Source organism: Myodes glareolus, chromosome X, assembly GCF_982192425.1.
Source record: "Myodes glareolus chromosome X, mMyoGla1.1, whole genome shotgun sequence".
In the NCBI taxonomy this organism is placed as follows: Eukaryota; Metazoa; Chordata; class Mammalia; order Rodentia; family Cricetidae; genus Myodes; species Myodes glareolus.
The window spans coordinates 125,797,172-125,814,899 of NC_142053.1; the positions used below are offsets into that span (position 1 = coordinate 125,797,172).

At 47.1% G+C, this 17,728-nt stretch overlaps 1 protein-coding gene across 4 annotated transcripts in view; it reads right to left on the reverse strand.

The window, feature by feature from the left end:
- Nucleotides 1-4,481: 4,481 nt before the first annotated feature.
- Iqsec2 (IQ motif and Sec7 domain ArfGEF 2) overlaps nt 4,482-17,728 on the reverse strand; it is a 79,022-nt gene continuing 65,775 nt past the window's right edge. For all 4 annotated transcript variants that reach the window (XM_087902785.1, XM_087902786.1, XM_087902787.1 and 1 more), the window contains 7 exons: nt 13,977-14,116; nt 13,123-13,248; nt 10,724-10,823; nt 9,867-10,028; nt 7,862-8,035; nt 7,342-7,391; nt 4,482-6,767 (listed from right to left, as the gene is read on the reverse strand). In XM_087902785.1, coding sequence (XP_087758911.1) covers nt 5,802-6,767; nt 7,342-7,391; nt 7,862-8,035; nt 9,867-10,028; nt 10,724-10,823; nt 13,123-13,248; nt 13,977-14,116 — 1,718 coding nt within the window. In that variant the 3' untranslated portion in view covers nt 4,482-5,801. The remainder of the gene's footprint in view (nt 6,768-7,341; nt 7,392-7,861; nt 8,036-9,866; nt 10,029-10,723; nt 10,824-13,122; nt 13,249-13,976; nt 14,117-17,728) is intronic.

Genomic DNA, 17,728 nt, shown 5'->3' on the forward strand with positions numbered 1-17,728 from the left:
CCACCCAGCTTTATGTCTTGCTTTTTAAGCAAAAGGTGTCACACCTTTTCTGTGAGTTCAAGGCCATTCTGGTCTACACAGAAAGTTCTCGACCCTGTCTAAAAGATTTCAAAAGGGCACTGAGGCTGGAGGAATGGCTCAGTGGTTAAGAGCCCTGACTGCTCTTTCAGAGACCCAGGTTCAATTCCCATATAGCAGTTTATAGTTGTAACTCCAGATTCAGGGGATTCAAAGTCTTTTTCTGGCCACAGGCACCAGACACACATGTGGACAGACATACATGTAGGCAAAACACCTCTACACAATAAAATATAACAATTTTTTTAAAAACACAGAATCATGGTTGTCCAGGTTGAGTCTTGAACTTACTCTTTAGTCCTGTTGCCCAAACTAGGACTTGTGGTCCTCCCTCCTCGGCCTCCAGAGTAGCTGAGATTACAGGCCTGTGCCATCATGCCCAGCTAACTCTGGAGCATTTTGGACACCAAAATATTGATGTTAATAGAGCCAGGTATGGTGGTATATAACCATTCCCAGCACTTAAGAGCTTGAGACAAGAAGATCATAAATTAGAGGCCAGCCTAGGCTACATACTGACCCAGTCTTAGAAATTGAGAGAAGTAAGGAGAGCAGAAGGAATGGAAGGGAAGGGGAGAGAAAGAAGAGAGATAGGGAAAAGGTAGTGGTTTGAAGGAAAGGAAGAACAGAGAAGGGAGAAAGATATTTGAGCCATTAAAAAGAAGCAGTTTGCATAGGAAAATGTCTTAAGGTTATATCAGAAATTGGCAGGATCCCATTAATCCCAGTCACAGGAATGTAAATTTTTGCTTTAACAAAGCCGGGTGAGTTGGGCCGTATGCCTTTAATCCCAGCACTTGGGAGGCGAGGCAAGAAGATCTCCTCAAAACCAGCCTGGTCTACAAAGTGAGTTCCAGGACAGCCAGGGCTACACAGAGAAACCTTATCTCGAAAAACCAAGCACCAAATAAATAAATAAATAAATAAATAAAGCTGGGTGATAAGATAGCACAGTGGGTAAGGGCGCTTGCTACCTGACGAGAGAGAATTTGATCCCCAGAAGGAAAAGGGAAATCACACAAGTTGTTCTCTGACCTCCACCATATGTGCCACTGCCTCAAACATACATAATGCACACAAACACAAATAAGGACACGAATAAGTAAAAGGTTTTTAATTAATGTTTTAATTAAAAAGAGTCCTGGGGGAAAGTACTGACGTGATGGGCCATTTGGCACAGTGCTTGCCACAGAAGCAAGAAGACCTGAGTTTGATCCACAGCATCCATGTAAAAAAGCCAAGTAATCGCAGCACTGAAGTAGAGAGAGGAGGATCCCTGAGGACTGATGGGTAGGTTTAGTGAGAGACCCTATCCCCAAAATAAGATGGAGAGCGATTGGGGAAGATACAGAACATCAACCTCTGGTCTGCACACACACATGTGTGCGCACACACCCACACCCTGGGGAACCAATGCTCACACTTCCTAGGGAAATGTTTTCCTATTCTGTCATCCTGGCACTACAAGACAGGGACTGCCATGGTGCCAGCCCCTCACCCCATAGTTGACAGCAGAAGTTGGCCGCCACCCTCATGATGCTGATTAATTTGTGTTTGGTCCGTTTAGGGCTTTCTGAGACAGGGTCTGAAGTATATCTCAAACTTGCGAGGCAACTCAGGTTGCCCTTGAACTCCTAATCTTCCCACCACCACCTCCCACAAAAGCACTACGTTTACACGCCTGTGCCATCACTTGGTTTCTATCCAAATTTCAAAAGATGCCAGGACCCCTAACAGGCAACCCTTGAGAGGGCAACAGGTGAAGCTGTGAGAGTAACGTTGAAAAGTCTATGGTGATCCCAGGAAGTTAAAGATGGAAACATTTGCTAAGGAAAGCTTCAGCCAGCCAACAAGGCCAGCCCAAGAAAGGGGTCATGTGGGTTCCAACAGAAGGGTCACGGGGGCAGGGCTTTCCAGGTCCTTTCAATGTTACATTATGATGCCACATGACCGAGACACCAGACATGAAGCTACAGAATGTAATGTTCATCCTACTGGGTTTTCAGCCTGCTTTGGTCCCTCCTTTCTCTATCTTCATTCCTTCCTTGTGGAATGAGAATGTTTATTCTGTACTACTACTGCTTTGGAATTCTGTAACTTTTTTTAATTTTAAAAATTCCATTCATCAATTAATTGTGTGTATGTGTTTGTGCAGCACACGAGGGGGGGGTGGACTTCTGAGATCTTGGCTAGGACATCCTGTGAAGAACTGCTAACTTTTGCACTTATTTCTGTAGGTGGCTGAGATCAGCTGGCTGACTGTGTGTCAGGAGGTAGGCATTTCACGTGCATCAGCTAACAGTTGTACTGCAAGACTTTTATCTCCATTCTAGAGGTCAAAACCCAGGTTCTGAGGGGTCAGGTGAATGGGTCAGTATCTGAGTGCTAAAGGCTAAACTTTGCCAAGATAGAGTCAATCTCTAGCTGAAATGAGAAAAAATGGGGCAAGACCAAGGATAGTCTAGCTTAACCAATCGAGGAAGAAACCAATACATGGTATGCGGACTCCACATCTGGGCTCTTCAAACAATCGTCCAGTTCATAGGGAGGCACCAAATGCTTATCTTGCTCTAGCTGCTGTTTCTTTGGGTAGCCTTTCAGCATGCTTTACCAGGAAGAAAACAAAGGCACTGATCCAAGAAGTATAGGCTCACCTAAACCATTCACCTTTGCACATTCTACGAAAGCAGCAAAACTATCAGCTCAATGTTGTCTGGGACCTTGCTGCCTCTGAGAGCCATTACGCTGCCCCATTCTTTCTGTGCTAGGTTGAGACCCAGGGTATAACTAACTACTGGTACTAGAAATGGCTTCATTTTACAGCGAAGCAACTTAGGCCAGAGGAAATGGGTTTGGGTTACAAGTCAAGAAAACCTCACCTCGACTTGCTGTGTGGCCTATCTCCTCTGTAAAGGAAAGACAGCCATTTGTTAGTTAATATCCTAAGTATATACACAGAGCTCACAGAAAGTATCTGGACCTGGGTCTTCTTGGCTCAAGTCACCTCCCTGCCATCAAGAACAAAAATATGGCCAGTCATTGTATGGAGAGTCAGTAGCAGGGGTTTCAGTAGCAGGGGTTTCAAGGCAAAACCAGGCCAGTCACAGCAAGTGTGACAGAGGCCACACGCTTTCCACACAGTTAAACTCTAGAAAGAAGATACGAGAACTAACTTGCTGAACACCTACACCATCTGAGGTGCTTGGCATTGATGACTTCATGCAGTTATCACAATTCCATGTAACTGGAACTAGCCTGGCAGAAATGAAGATACTCTTTTCAAAAAAAAAAAAGGAAGGAAGGAAGAAGAAAAAAAAGTCTTTTTCTTTTGGTTTTTCAAGACAGAATTTCTCTGTAGCTTTGGAAGCCTGTCCTAGAACTCTGGTTCTGTAAACCAGGCTGGCCTTGAACTCACAGAGATCTGCCTGCCTCCTCTGCCTCCTGAGTGCTGGGATTAAAGACGTGTACCACCACTGCCTGGTTTATTTTTATTTCCACTTATGCAGATGTGTGTATCCATATATAAATATAAATATAAATGAGTGAGCGTGTCGGACCCCCTCCCCCTGAGTTGTGGAGTTACAGATAGTTGTGAGCCACCATTTGGGTGCTGGGAATCAAACTCCAGTCCTTTGCAAGAACAGGAAGTGCTTTTAATCTCCGAGCCATCTCTCCAGCCTGAATATTTTATTAAAGAGACAGTCTCTGACTATTAGATTATTTAAACAATGTGCCCCAAAGAAAGGGAATTTTTCCAGGAATCTCATGCCAGAAGAACTTGTCTCCAGGAAAGAGGTTTTCCCTAGTTCTAACCACCTTACAGGATGAGACTGAAGCCCAGACAAGGAAGAGTCAATGGTGGCTGGAACCACACCTTGACCTGGACTGTTTTCATGTGCCTATCCATGTTCCTATTTAAAACTTTGACCTCCCTTCAGAACCCTGGAGATAGTCTGGGGGGGGGTCTCTTTGTCCCTCTTTGCAATATGGTCACATTGAATAAATCTCTTTTTAATTCTGCTTTCCACTTTTAATTTGGCTGTTTTAATTGGCTTAATGAAGACAAGTGGCTGAACCTGACTTGGGGCACAGGTTGTGACTGCCAAATTCGTAAACTGAAGTGACAAAGACTTGGATCATTCTCTGAAACTCTTGTGCCTAAGGGAAACTCCTCAGGATGTGAACTAGGTCAACTCTAAAGCCCACGCCCCTACCACTGTCATGCAGACAGCATATGAAATGAGACAGAAAACCCACCCTCATCTACCCTCCTACCCAACCGCAGCATCTTGCATGCCCAGTTGTCTGAACTATGATTAGCACATCACCTCCCCAAACCAACACCTCTCTCCATGGGCTTCACAGTGGGGAAGGGGGCATAAGTAGGAAGCAGAGGCCAGAGGTGAGCACAAGGTCTTTTATGAGGCATCAAATATACATTCTTATATACAAGGAGGAAAAAGACAATGCCTGAATCCCCGCTCCTCTCCATACAGTACCTCCCACCAACGCCCTCCCACAACCCAAAGCCCCAGGGACCCTTTGACATAGAGGGTCCATCTGTCTATCTGTACTGCAGCCCATACTGGACAGGGGAGGAAGGCAGGGACTGTGAAAGGAGCTGCTGGATGTGTAGGGCAAGAAGAGGAGCTGGGACTTGTAAAAAATATATTTATAATAAATAAACAGGGCTGCAGAGGGGCTGGCGAGGCAGTGGAGATTGTGATGAACAAGAGGGGCTTGGGCATTCTGGCTCGCAGCCCCCAGCTCTGATGGCTTCAATCTCTGCCTCAGGAAGGACATCTTGGGCTCAGGGTGGTCCTCTGGGAGTCTTTCCCCAGGGCTGATGCTGGGTGCCCTGCCCCAGTGAGATATGTGTGGGTGATATCTGTAAAGTGCATTGTCTTCAGTTGTAGGTGGGAAAAGAAGAAGGAACAGGGGGGGCATGCAATATGGGTGAGGGAGGGCAGTACCCTTCTCATCCCAGACCTGAGCCCCCCACCACCTCCAAAAAAAACCTGTCTGGACTTTGATCAGGATAAGAACATTGCAGGGCAAGGCAAGTTCCTGAAGCCAAAGAGGTCTGGGCTGGGGCCTATTAGGAGGGCACACACAGACTGGCTCAAGAGAGGGAAGCCCTGCCCTCAGTGGGGGCCAGCACAAGCGGGGTTCTACCCACGGAGTACACGGACAGTCTGTGTCTTCCAGCAGGCAGAAAGACACATGGAGGTGTGTGGCTAGGCCCTGAGGTTCGGCCACAGCTCTACAGAGCTCTCTCCTAGCCCCACACAGCCAGAGGAGCTCTGGGGAAGCCTTCACCCCCACGGCTCGGCTCCAGAAGCCTGCCTTCTCTACCAGCTTGTAAGGATGCTCCCATCTGCCCAGAGGTCTGAGGCCACCAACTAGGCCTCCAGGGACCAGAAAGAGAAGAGAGGAAGGCAGGAAAGGGAGGACAAGGACTACGGAGAGGCCCTTACCACTTGCCAGCACTGCAGTGCCCTAAGTTCAGGCTGCAAGTGGCAAGGGCCCTCCAATCTGAAAGGAAACCCCATGACAAGTGCTAGGGGTTAGAAGAAGGGGCTGGAGAGATGGAGGAAGTGGAAAGAAGGACACTGCTGAGTGTATATATATTTTGAAAAAAACTGAGGAAGAAGAGAGGGGCAAGGTCCCTCTCCTGTGGACTTCCCCAGACTATCTGTTCCCCAGTACACTCATTCCATTCCTCAGACCACAGTGCTGATCCGGCTTGGTTTGGCCTTGGGGTTTGCACTGGGTGGATTAGCCGTGCCAGGGGGCCCAGAGGCGTGCAGTGGGCCATGGGGGGAGGTGGGTGGGAGGGGTGAATGTGGGGTGTGAGGTGAGGGTGGGGGCAGGGGCGGGTAGGAGGGGTGAGGGGGTATGGGTGAGTGTGGTGACAGTGGTGACTGGGGGTGGTGAGGGTGAGAGTAGGATCCCCCTGGTGGCCGGGACCCAGGGCCCCCAGCTGCACCTGCTGCTGGCATCATCTGTGGGTGGTGACTGAAGATGAAGTGCTTAGGGCCCTGTTTATGGGCAGGCGGGTGCTGTGGAGCAGGACTGTACAGGGGTAATGGGGATGTGGGCTGGTGCAAGGGGTGGCGGCCATGTGGAGCAAACTGAGGGTGTCCTCCAGCCCCTCGTCTTGGGGCTCTGCCTGGCCGGCCCAAGGTATAATGCTGGGGTCCTGGAACTGGGCCATGGGCATGGAAGTGTCGATGTGGCCCCACAGGTGGGGCTGAGGCAGGTGGTGGTGGAATGGAGCCCAGTTGGGGCAGGGGTGGAGGCTGCTGAGGGGGTGGAGGCAGAGGGGGTTGCTGGGGTGGGAGGTAGGGTGGTGGGGCAGGGCCCGGTCCTTGGCAATACTGGGCATGCAGGGCCTGAAGCTTGGACTGCCCATCAGGTAGCACCCCCATGCCACCATGGCTGTGACCATGGTGGTGGTGGTGATGGTGGTGGTGGGTGGAGGAAGCAGATGAAGACGAGGCAGAGGCCTGGCCTGTTGGCGGTGGTGGCATCTGGAAGGGCCCTTTGCCTCTCTTGCTTCCAAATAGGGAGCCCAGGAAAGATGAGGAGTTCGAGACTGGCCTCTGGCTCTTGTACTCCTCTGGCGGCGGGGGTGGGGGCGGAGGTGGCATCCTCTGGTGAGGGCGTGGACTGCTAATAACAGACCCCTGAAACAGGGGAGGGAGGGAAGTCAGGCCAGTCTACATATCCTAAACCCCCAGCCCTAAACTCCACCCCTGTCCCTGAAGCTGGAGCAACAAGGACCCCCAAAGTAACAGCAAAAACCAAACAGCAGTCCTGTATTTGTGGCCAGCTCTGCAGACACATCCACTACCTCAGTTGAATCTCAGAGGGCAGAGGAAGAATCAGAAGGACCTCCTTCTCATGACCATTTCTCAGGCCAAGAAAATGTTAGGCCTAGAGAGGCAGAGTGACTTGCTCGGGGTCAAAGAGCAGGATTTGGAGGTTAAAGTTTCTCGAGGCCCAAGTCCAAGGGCATCCCTATTTGGAGTTGGCCCTGGGGTTAAGAAGGGACATGGGAGAGTGGAAGACAGACTGAGAGACAGGCAGAGTGAGGACAGACAGAGTGAGGACAGATGGAGAAAGTGGTTGGCTGGGAGAGGCAGCCATATGGTTCCCAGCACGGAAGAGGGGTAGGCAACAGGTCCCCTCCTCCTCTGGGGCTCCACGGCCAGGGCAGGGCTCATGCAGAAAATGAGTGAGGCAGGAGCTGACACTTACTTCGATGGTGCTGTCCAGCGATCCCACGCTGTTACGCCGCCCCCGCTTCCCTGCACCCACAAGCAAGGAGCCCAGCGTCAGAGCAGCAACCCTCCCTCCCCACCCTGCTGGGCTCCAGAGCTGGGCACCAGGCCTAGGTCCCTCCCAGGGACAGACACCCCATTACCCCTTTCCCCCATTAAAGAGGGGGAGGTAGGGAGGAAGAGAGGTTGAGAAGGAGGAAAGAGAGGAGGAAAATATGGAGGAGAGGCAGTAAAGGAGAGACAGAAGAGGGAAAAGAGGAGAGGGGCTGAGTCTGTGGCCCCACTTTATACTCCCTGGCAGAAACCCTGGGCCCCATCTGTTCTGACCTGGCTACCAGGCCCCCTGTGACATAGTGTCCAGGGCTCTGAATGAAGGCTTGTGTGTGTGTGTGTGTGTGTGTGTGTGTGTGTGAGATGGAGGAAGGCCAGTGACAGGAGGCAAAGAGGACACCTGGTCCCACATCTCCCCAGCCAGGACAGGGGCCCAGAACACTTACCTGCATCAGAGAGGTCTCGCAGGGAACTACTGAGTGCACCCCGCTTGAGCCCATCGCCTGCCCCATAAGTGTCCTCCAGACTACTGCGGGCCAGAGTCCCATTCACTGAGTCCTTGGCTCCTCCAGGCTGTGAGGCATTGGGTCGCATCATACCTTTCTGCTTCTCCAGCTCCGCTGGGTAGCAGTGGAGAAAATGGGAAAAGGTCAGGAATAACATTAAGAACCCACCTGATTGACTGGCAGCCTACCTGCTTTCCTCCCTCCTTCTGCTCCCCGAGCTTTCTACCCCATTCCCATTCCCATAGTACTTTTCCCCTCTAAACTGCAATTCTATCTTCAAAGCTCCTTAGGTGCCCAGCCCATCCTATGCCACCGAGCCCTTCTTTTGCTTTCCTCCCTATAAGTGTCCCCTCTTCTTGCTTCCTCTCCCTCTTCTTGTCCGTCATTTCTTTACCCTGTTGTAGATAGACCTCCCTAAACACCCCTGCCCTTTAAACAAGAGCTTTGCAACAGATGGCTCACAGGAAGGATGGGAAGGCCCTTCTAGCCTATGGTGAAAGACAGTCCTTTCAACGTTCACTCAGTTCTCAAATGCCTTGCTTCATAGCAGAGAAGCTCTCAGAAGAGTAAGGGCACAAAACTGCCGGGAATCAAAGCCTTTATTATGTGCTAGGCAGTGTGCTGGGGACAGCACATACCCGATCCCACTCATTCCACATTACGAGCATAGTCTACATTATGCAGAAGAACCTGAGAACTTGACAAGTTATACAGTTTGCTCAGGGTTAGACAATTGAAATCGGTGAAGCGAACATTCTAGAAGCAGGTCTATCTTGCTCTACTGGCCCCCCTATACCTCCAATGAGGTCACGAAAACTCTGGTCTAGTGAGCCTCTCCTTATCTTGAGAGCTAATCTCTTGCCTTACATCTCCCCAGCGGCTCCAGGTCTCTACTGAACTGATACTCCTGCCTTGCTGGCTGCAGACTTATCAAGGTCTGTTTCTCTCTGCCTTCTTTCTCCTCAATGCCATGTTACTTAACTATGACTGCTTAGCTTAGAGAAGAGAAAACCTGGAGGGCATCAAGAAGAATGAGATATTTTCTATATTTCATTATTTTCCATAGCCTATGATCAAAATAACTTGGTGTAGGTCCCGGGTATTAAGCTGGACCTGTTTGGGAGCTGATATTGAGGAGAGGAGACAGGGAATGGTATTGTTGAACACCATGGACGTACTGGTCTCTCCTCTCTTCCTCTTCAACTTCTCCCTCTCCTCCCCTCTTCTACCTCCTCTCCCTCCCCTCTCATTGTGACAGAGACTCAATACATAGCCACAGCTGGCCTGGGAACTTGAAATCTTCCTGCTTCTACCTTCCCAATACTGAGATTACAGATGTGCAACCACTGTGTCTGGCTCCTTGTCAAACTCAGTGAAGATTTCTTTTTCTTTCTTTTTCTTTCTTTTTTGAGCTTATGTGGGAGTTTTGTTGAGATGAAGGGAGTGGGAGAAGGAAGAGAGAAGGAGAGATACAGAGAGAAAGAAGAGGAGGAGGCAAGGACCAGCCTGCCTCTCAGATGAGCAGTGGGAAAGAACTGTGAAGATTTCTTTATTCCTGTTTCATCTGAACAAAGGGTTCAGAGGGCTGCGGAACTCACCCAAGTTTGCCCAGCTAACAAATAGCAGACATGAAGTATGAAACTACAGTCCTACTCTTATGCCCTGAGTCTGCCTTCAATAGAAGGAAAAGTTGGCTCATGATTGGAGGATGGGTGTGTAGGCCATGGCGTAGACTCGCAATGGCTGGAATGATAATCTGAGGTAAGGAAGTAATGACCTTCTTGTCTCTGAAAGTATTCAGGCAGAAGGTGAGGGATTCCGGGAACGAAGGTAGGAAGGTTGGGCAAGCTAGCTCTTAACTCTGCGGTTGTCAGAAGACAGGATTCTTGGCATCTGTGGGGCACAGTATCATGACGGGGGAAGGAGTCATGCTGTAGCTACTCACATTCCACACGGTACTTCTCCATCTCTTGCACCTCAGCAATGGACTCCCGCAGGTCAGAGGTAAAGCGCAACCTGTCTTGAAGGCTAGGAGCATTGAAGATGATGAGGACTTTTCGTTCCCCTCCAGGTACCGCGGACAGTAACTTGATCCCAAACTGATAATCTGCAGCAATGGGAGGGGACAGGAGAAGCTGGGTATTTCTGTCAGGTTTGAAGCAAAGTGGCTAAGACAAGAAACTGAGAAATGATTCAACCCACTCCCTACTACTGCCAACCATCTGAGGCAGAGTCATTTGCCTAGTCTCAAACTCCTGGGCTCAAGTAACTTTTCTGTCTCTGCCTCTCAAATACTGCCCTACACAGCACCCTGTACACCATAGCAATTATTTCTGTAACATCCAACTCTGAAGTGCCTCAAGCATCTTCAGTGCTTTCCCTTTGTCCCCGAACTCCTGGTAGCCTTGGCAACCTTATACCAGACTCCAGGATGGAAAGGCAAACATAATTCTAAACTGCTTTCTAGAAACCTTTTCCTTTGTCCCTCTGCCTCTCACAATGACTTCGCTCTCTTGAATGACACTCAACCATGCTCTTGTTCTCAGTTCAGCACTTCAAGCACGGGGTGGCTGCCACATCTGCTCACTAAGGAATACACAAAACATTGCTATTCCAGGTTCTCCAGGGGCCAAATCCAAATCATACTCCATTCTAGTCTTCCTTTCATCCTTGGACAAGTAGATACTTTGGAGACTTTAATGCAATTATAGAGGACTTCAAAGGTTGAAAGCTCGTGTAGATGAAGGATGAGCATGGCTCTGATAAGCCCTGGGATGCATGCTAGGCTCAGAAGGGACTCACATGAGTTCTGGAAGAGCTGCATGTGCATCTCCACCAGGGGAAAGGACTGACGGAAGCTGTATGTCACCAAGATCTTCTTCTTCTGGAAAATTTTGGTGACCTTTGGCAAACAAGGGTGGGAAAAAGATAAGAGGCTGGGTTTAGGGTGGGGAATTTCCAAGTGATACCCATTTTTAATAAGCATCTTCCGCACCTATTCCCCGTAACAGACATGCACACATGAGCACACATACCCACAAGGGAGAACTGAAACTTGAGGAAGAGAGAGGTGGGAGAAAACCCAAGTTTGTGACATCATGAGCACATACAAACATCTGCAACTTTTAAAGGAACTAAATGAATGCTGGTCCCTCCAAGAAGCTCGTCCCAATACCTCATACAGACTTCTGTTTCTACCTTCTGAGCTTCCAGGGTGCAGGTTCTGGTCCTATACCTTTTCCCTTGTCAGACTCTATGGTAGTTCTGAATATGTGATTGCTCCCTGATGGCCTAGAGGGCAGGGGGTCTAGTTTTCAGGTTCTCTCACCTACCCCAACCTCCACCATCAAGAGCTAGTGTATAACAGCAATTCCTATGGACAGACTTAAAAATCTCTTGCCAACCCAAAGTCTTTAGGCTTTCTGGATTTTACACTAACATAAGCTCAGACAATTTGCAAGTGATTATTTTATTTCATTTATTTTTTATGTTGGGGATGAAACTTCGAGCCAGACAAGTAACTCTATCACAAAACTACAGCCCCATCCTCTACAAATGGCTCTTAAAACAAACGTTTGATTTTAGGTTGGTTACAGTGCACAATGGTGTCACTTTTTGGCAGAGATGTGGTACGTTGGTTGAGATAAGGCCTCCATCACGTAACCCAGTCTGACTTTAGCTTCCTGTTCCTTTTGCCTCCAAATCCCAAACGCTTTAGGTGACAGGGGTTTATGACCACACCATGTTGTAAAACACATTTTAGGTCCTTTGTGAGTCTCAGGACTGAGTTTGATTTCTCTCCATGTGCTCAGTAGCCAGCATAGAGCTCCATACACAGAGGGGCATCAGTGCACAAAGGGTATCGGTACCTGTGTGAGCCAGGCACACCTCTTTACGGTGTGATCGTCTCTAAACCCTCTCCTCTTTTGTAGGGCTAGGAATGGAATACAGATCCTTGCATATGCTAAGCAAGTGCTCTACTACTGAACTGTGTTGTCAGGCACTGAGTTCTTAGTTCATCTTCTCAACAACTCTGGGAAATAAGGGTCAGCACTATTTCATGAAGCAAGCAACTAAGGTTTGCAGGCATTTTCTCTAGAGTAGTGATTCTCAACTGGAGAGAGTACAGAACAATGTCTGGAGAAGAAGGCGCTGCCTTCCTTTCTTCCCTGAAGAAGATATACTCTCCCTCTTCCACCCCTCTTTCTCTCTTTTGCTTTTCTCTGGAGAACACATTTTTTTAATTTTTTTGGTTGGAGGTTTGCTGTTAGCTTCTAGTAGCTATCCCAGAGCCGTGCTAAAATACTACAATGCACAAGACAGGCCCCTGCAAGAAAGGATTGTCTGTCTCAAAATATTAACAGTGCCAAGACTGAGAAATCCTGCTGTGAAGGAGAAAAGACCAAGGAAGGAACAGGGTTGCTGTTCTCAAATCCCTGGACTACTGTCTCAGAACAGTGGGGGGAATACTTATCGCGTTCCCAAGAAACGATGGGGAACTTGAGTAGGAGGTGAACCCCAATAGGAGGCAAATTCTAGCCTGGTGTAGTGGTGCACGTCTTTAATCCTAGCATTCCAGAGGCAGAGGCCAGTGTATTTCTGTGAGTTTGAGGCTAGCCTGGTCTACATAGTGCATTCCAGGCCAGCCAGAGCTGTACAGTGAGACCCTGTATTAGAAAAACAAAATAAAATAAAAACAAACCCACCCTCTCTCCCCCGAAAGCCCACAATGGATTCTAGCAGTCAGGGCTAAGCCATCTTGAAGAGTGGTTCTGGTCCAGGAAATCCTGAAAATCCCTTCAGATCCACAGAATCCAACAAATCCCATCACTAAAAGATGTGGTGTGCCGCTGTACCAGTGATGTGCTTTGCTTTAATCACTTCCAGCATCAAGACAATGGAAAGGTCCACAGGGCCACAGATTCACAACCCTCTGCTTTGGTGGACAGGAACACTTCCTACCACCTCCCAGATTATAGGTCTATCATTTCCCCGCAATTCTCACATTGTCTGCCCTGGTGTGGCTGTGACCACAGCAAAATGAAAGAAAATGAGGGCCAGAGAATGGCTGTGCCTTCCTGGAGACCGTGCAGATGGCATGCTGCAGTGTTCCAACCACACTCCACATAGCACAGTTGGCACCAGAGCCAACAGCTGTGCTGACTAGCTCCCTCCCATTTCCTTCTGCCCAATGCCCATACCACAAGGAGGTCATTGAAGAGGAAAACCTCCCGCTGATGCAGCCCCAGTCTCTGGGGGCGGTTTGGATCTGGCACCTCATAGAGCTGGCAACAGCAAACCAGTCGACGGTGAGGAAGAGACAGGACCTGGATAGATGTGGAAAAATAGGTGTCAGCAAGGCCATCCCAGGGGTTTCAGGCCTCTGGTACTTTAACGAGACAAAATGTATACCTGATACATATCTGTCACCCTGACACAAAGAATATAAACAATGAAGTCCTTTAAGCTTTCCTGTCACCTTGTCTTTGTCCCAATAGCACCCTTTGTCTGAAATGCTTTTCCTGGCCAGCTCTTTCAAATCACAATTCCAAAGTTATTTTCCAAGAAGTCTTTCTAACTTCCCTTGCCTTAAAATGGTCTCTCCCTGATTTCTGTTCCCCTAAATTAGACCACGAAGCAGAGCGTTATGTGTCTTTGCCTTATAACCTCACTAATCTCTGAGTGCCCCTAAAGACAGAAATTGTGTCTGATTCACATCTCTGTCTCTGGATTTCAGTAAAAAAATCAGGGAAAAGGCATCCATAAATGTTTGTTTGTTAAAATATATCTTTTTTTTTTTTAGAAAATATTAGCTTGACTCTCCTTATTTGGGATGGGCAGACAAAACCATAGATGAGAAGAAAATACTTATACAGCACCTATTATGAACTTTGCAATATACTACATGCATTTACATGGAGAATCTCCCATAATCTGTACCATGATCCCTAAGGAATATAATATCTTCTGCTTCATTTTACAGGTAAGGGCAACCTGGGTCTGAGATGGGGGATGACTTACCACACACAACACTGTCCCCTCCCCAGACACTCACCGGTTTCTTGCCAACAATCATGCGCTCCACAGCCTGCACCTGGGACACATGGTCATCATTGGTCCGCAGTTCACGACCTTGGATGCGCTGGTAGATGCCTACCAGGAGGTCTCTGGGGATGTCTTCTCCATTGTCAACCCCTACAAGGAAAGTGTAACACAGGAGTACGTCACATCAATATGGAGCATAGGCAGTAGGGGGATCTCCATAATATCCCACACCCAGCATGGACCTTAGCGAAAACAAAACAAAAGAACAAACCAAAAAACCCAGTGAGTATTCTTAGTCTTTTAGCTATGAATGGGACAGGGAAGGTTCCTTTAAACAAAACAGCCAATTACTTTTTTAGCTAGGGTAGGATTTTGTCTAAACAACTTATAACACACTGTAATTAAGACAAGCAGGTACTACTTTTTACCTTCCATGGTTTTTGTTTTAAGATTTATTTATTGGTTTTTATGTACTTTTGTGTTTTGTCTGTACGCATGCTTGTGTACCATGTTGGCCTGCTGTCTTCAGAGGTCAAAGTGGGGTACTGAATCCCCTGGAACTGCAGTTACAGACAGTTGCAAGTCACCATGTGGGTACTGGGAATTGAACTCGGGTCCTTTGAAAGAGCAGTCAGTGCTTTTAACTGCTGAGCCATCTCGCCAGCCATCCCCCACCACCTCCTGCCCTCTCCCATCTGCCTCTACTTCCTAAATGCTACGATTAAAGGAGTGTGCCACCACACCTGGCTATCTTTTGCTCTTTTAACTGGGAATATTACTTGAAAATAATATCCAGAGTTAGTAAGAATCTGAGGAATTTGGCGTGTACACTGATATAACAGTTTCAGAAGCTAATCTAGCAAAAGCCTAAATATTCAAACCTATCAACTCCTTTCCAAAGAATCTATCCTAAGAAATTATTCAGAAATATATATGAAACTGATGCCAAAGAGTGTTCACCAAGTGCTATTTGTGGAGAAATTCGGAAACAGCTTAATTTCTAACAATAGAGAGATAGCTAAGTAAAGAATAGTTTATCAATAAACTTGATGTTTACCAAAATATTTCAATAATATGAGACAATCCCTGTAGCAAGTTAAGAAAAAGAGTAAGATCATAAACTACATGAGGGGCTGGGCGGTGGTGGTGCACGCCTTTAATCCCAGCACTCAGGAGGTAGAGATAGGAGGATCTCTGTGAGTTCGAGGCCAGCCTGGTCTACAAGAGCTAGTTCCAGGGCAGGCAACAAAGTGACACAGAGAAACCCTGTCTCAAAAACCCTCCCAAAAATAAAAAATAATAAAAAAACTATATGAGGACCAGAGAGATGACTGAGCAGGTAGGGGTGCCTGCTGTTAAGTCTGATGGTTTGAGTTCCATCCCCAGAAACCACATGGTAGAAGAAGAGAGCAAACTCCTGCAAGCTGTCCTCTGACCTCCACATGCACACCGAGGCATGTGTATACCCACATGTAACACACACACACACACACACACACACACACACACACACACACACCAATAAACAAATAAATGTAAGGAGAAAATAATTTTGGCAGTGGTGAGCACTAAACCCAGAGAGGGGCCTCATGAATATTAAGTACATCCTGTTGCTGAAATATAGCCTCATGCCCCACATTCCTAAAATAAACATGAATTACTTTCATTTGTTTGTTTGCTTACTTATTCAATAATTGAAGGAAATATATGGTTATACACACACACACACGCAACACACACACACACACACACACACACACACACAAACACACATCATCCCTCCATATCCATGAGAGATTGGTCCCAAGATCTTCCATCAACACCCAAATCCAAAGATGCTCATGTTTCATATATAAAATAGGATAGTCAAGTATGGTTGCTAAGTGGTAAGGTGTTGGTTGATCATGTTAAAATGGGGTGGTATTTTCATATAACCTATGCACATTCTCTTGTTACTATATCTACTGCAATGTTAATGCTATGTAAACAGTGGGTTTTACTGTATTTGGGAATAATGGCAAGAAAAAGTTTATATATGTTCAGTACAGATACAAGTTTTTTTCTAGATGTTCTCAATTGATGTAGGAGAGTCTTCTATCTATCTGTTGCTTTCATTGGTTAATTAATAAAGAAAACTGCCTGGCCTGATAGGTCAGAACATAGGTAGGCAGGGAAGACAGAACTGAATTGTGGGAGAAAGAAGCAGAGTCAGGCAGAGTCAGAGAGCTGCCGCCATAAAGCTGCCAGGTCAGACACGCTGAATCTTTCCGGGTAAGCCACAAGCTCGTGGTGACATACAGATTATTAAAAATTGGTTGAAGTCAAGATGTGAGAGTTAGCCAATAAGAGGCTACAGATAATGGGCCAGGCAGTGTTTAAATGAATACAGTTTGTGTGTTGTTATTTCTGGGTGTAAAGCTAGCCACGTGGGAGCCAGGTGGGAATGCAGCCCACTGCTCCTTCTACACTCAATCTACAGTTGGTTGAATTCATAGATGAAGAACCCACAGGTTTGGAGAACTGACTGTATACATGGTGAGCATATGTATATGGTTGAATGAATAATGGCAAGATTATGGGAAGCAGCTCCGGGTGCCCTCAAATCTAACTTGCTCTTCCTAAATCCACCGTCTTTCTCCACTCTTGATTGTGTGCTGAGTGAAACTTTCTCACTCTTCTCTTTAAAGGTTCTTCTTGGAAAAAATGACTTCTTGTTTGGGAAATACCATACTTCTTCCTTGCACAAGAGCTAAAAGTACATTCTTCTCCTCACTGCTTTTTTTTTTTTTTTACCTTAGCTGCCAGACAGTTTTAAAGCCTCCAGCTACATAAATTATGCCAGTCAGCAACTTTGTCTTGCTCTCCCCATCTCTATTTCCCTTCTTTCATTTCTTTTGAAATAATCATAGTATCTGTGCCATTTTAGCAGGCTGCTCTTTGGTGAGAGCTAGGGCTTGACATCGTTACAATAAACCAAAAGCACAGATCAAAGTGGCATCATTTATCTGGCATTGGAAGACCTCAGAAAGTGGATCCGCCTGCCCTTCCCAAGTGTTCGTCTAGCCCATCTCAGTTGATCTCTAAACAACCTCACATTTTCTTCCGTCTGGGCCTTTGTTGTTTCTCTGCCAGGTAAGCCCTCCTCTATTTTTAGTCTGTCATTTCAAGGCTCACCTTAAAATACAACTCCTCTGGGAAGTCAGTAGGAGGTAAGAGCTCCTTCCTTTGAGCTCTGGTTGTCTTTTGGCCTCTTTGACATCACTGTTCACTTTCTGTCTCATCGTGGTTATCTAGGCACTACATGGCAGTCTCTCCCTCACAATGGAAGAGCTCTAAGAACAGAGCCTATAGCAGACTCCCCTCCATTGTCCTCGGTACTCATTTTACTTGGTACACATTAAGCATCCAGTAAGTGTCAACTGGCTGACCGACTTGATGGATGAATGAATAAATGAATGGGGGAAAGGTATCTAAATGAGTCTTTATGGGTATAAGTAGGAAAGACAAGAAGAGTGCTAATAAGGGATGGGTGAAGGACTTGAGTGAATAAAATAGTTTAAGAGTCAGGCTATCTGTATTTCTTTGTTTTCTGAGACAGAGTCATATTCTACAACCTGAGTCAATACCTAGCAAATAGCTGCTCAGAGAGTGGGTTTGTCTTTGCAGTTCTGGAAATCAAACTCGGAGCCTTGCACATGCTAGGTAAGCACTCAGCTACTGAGCTACCCACACATCCTGGCAAGTAACTGTTGGTGTGAATTG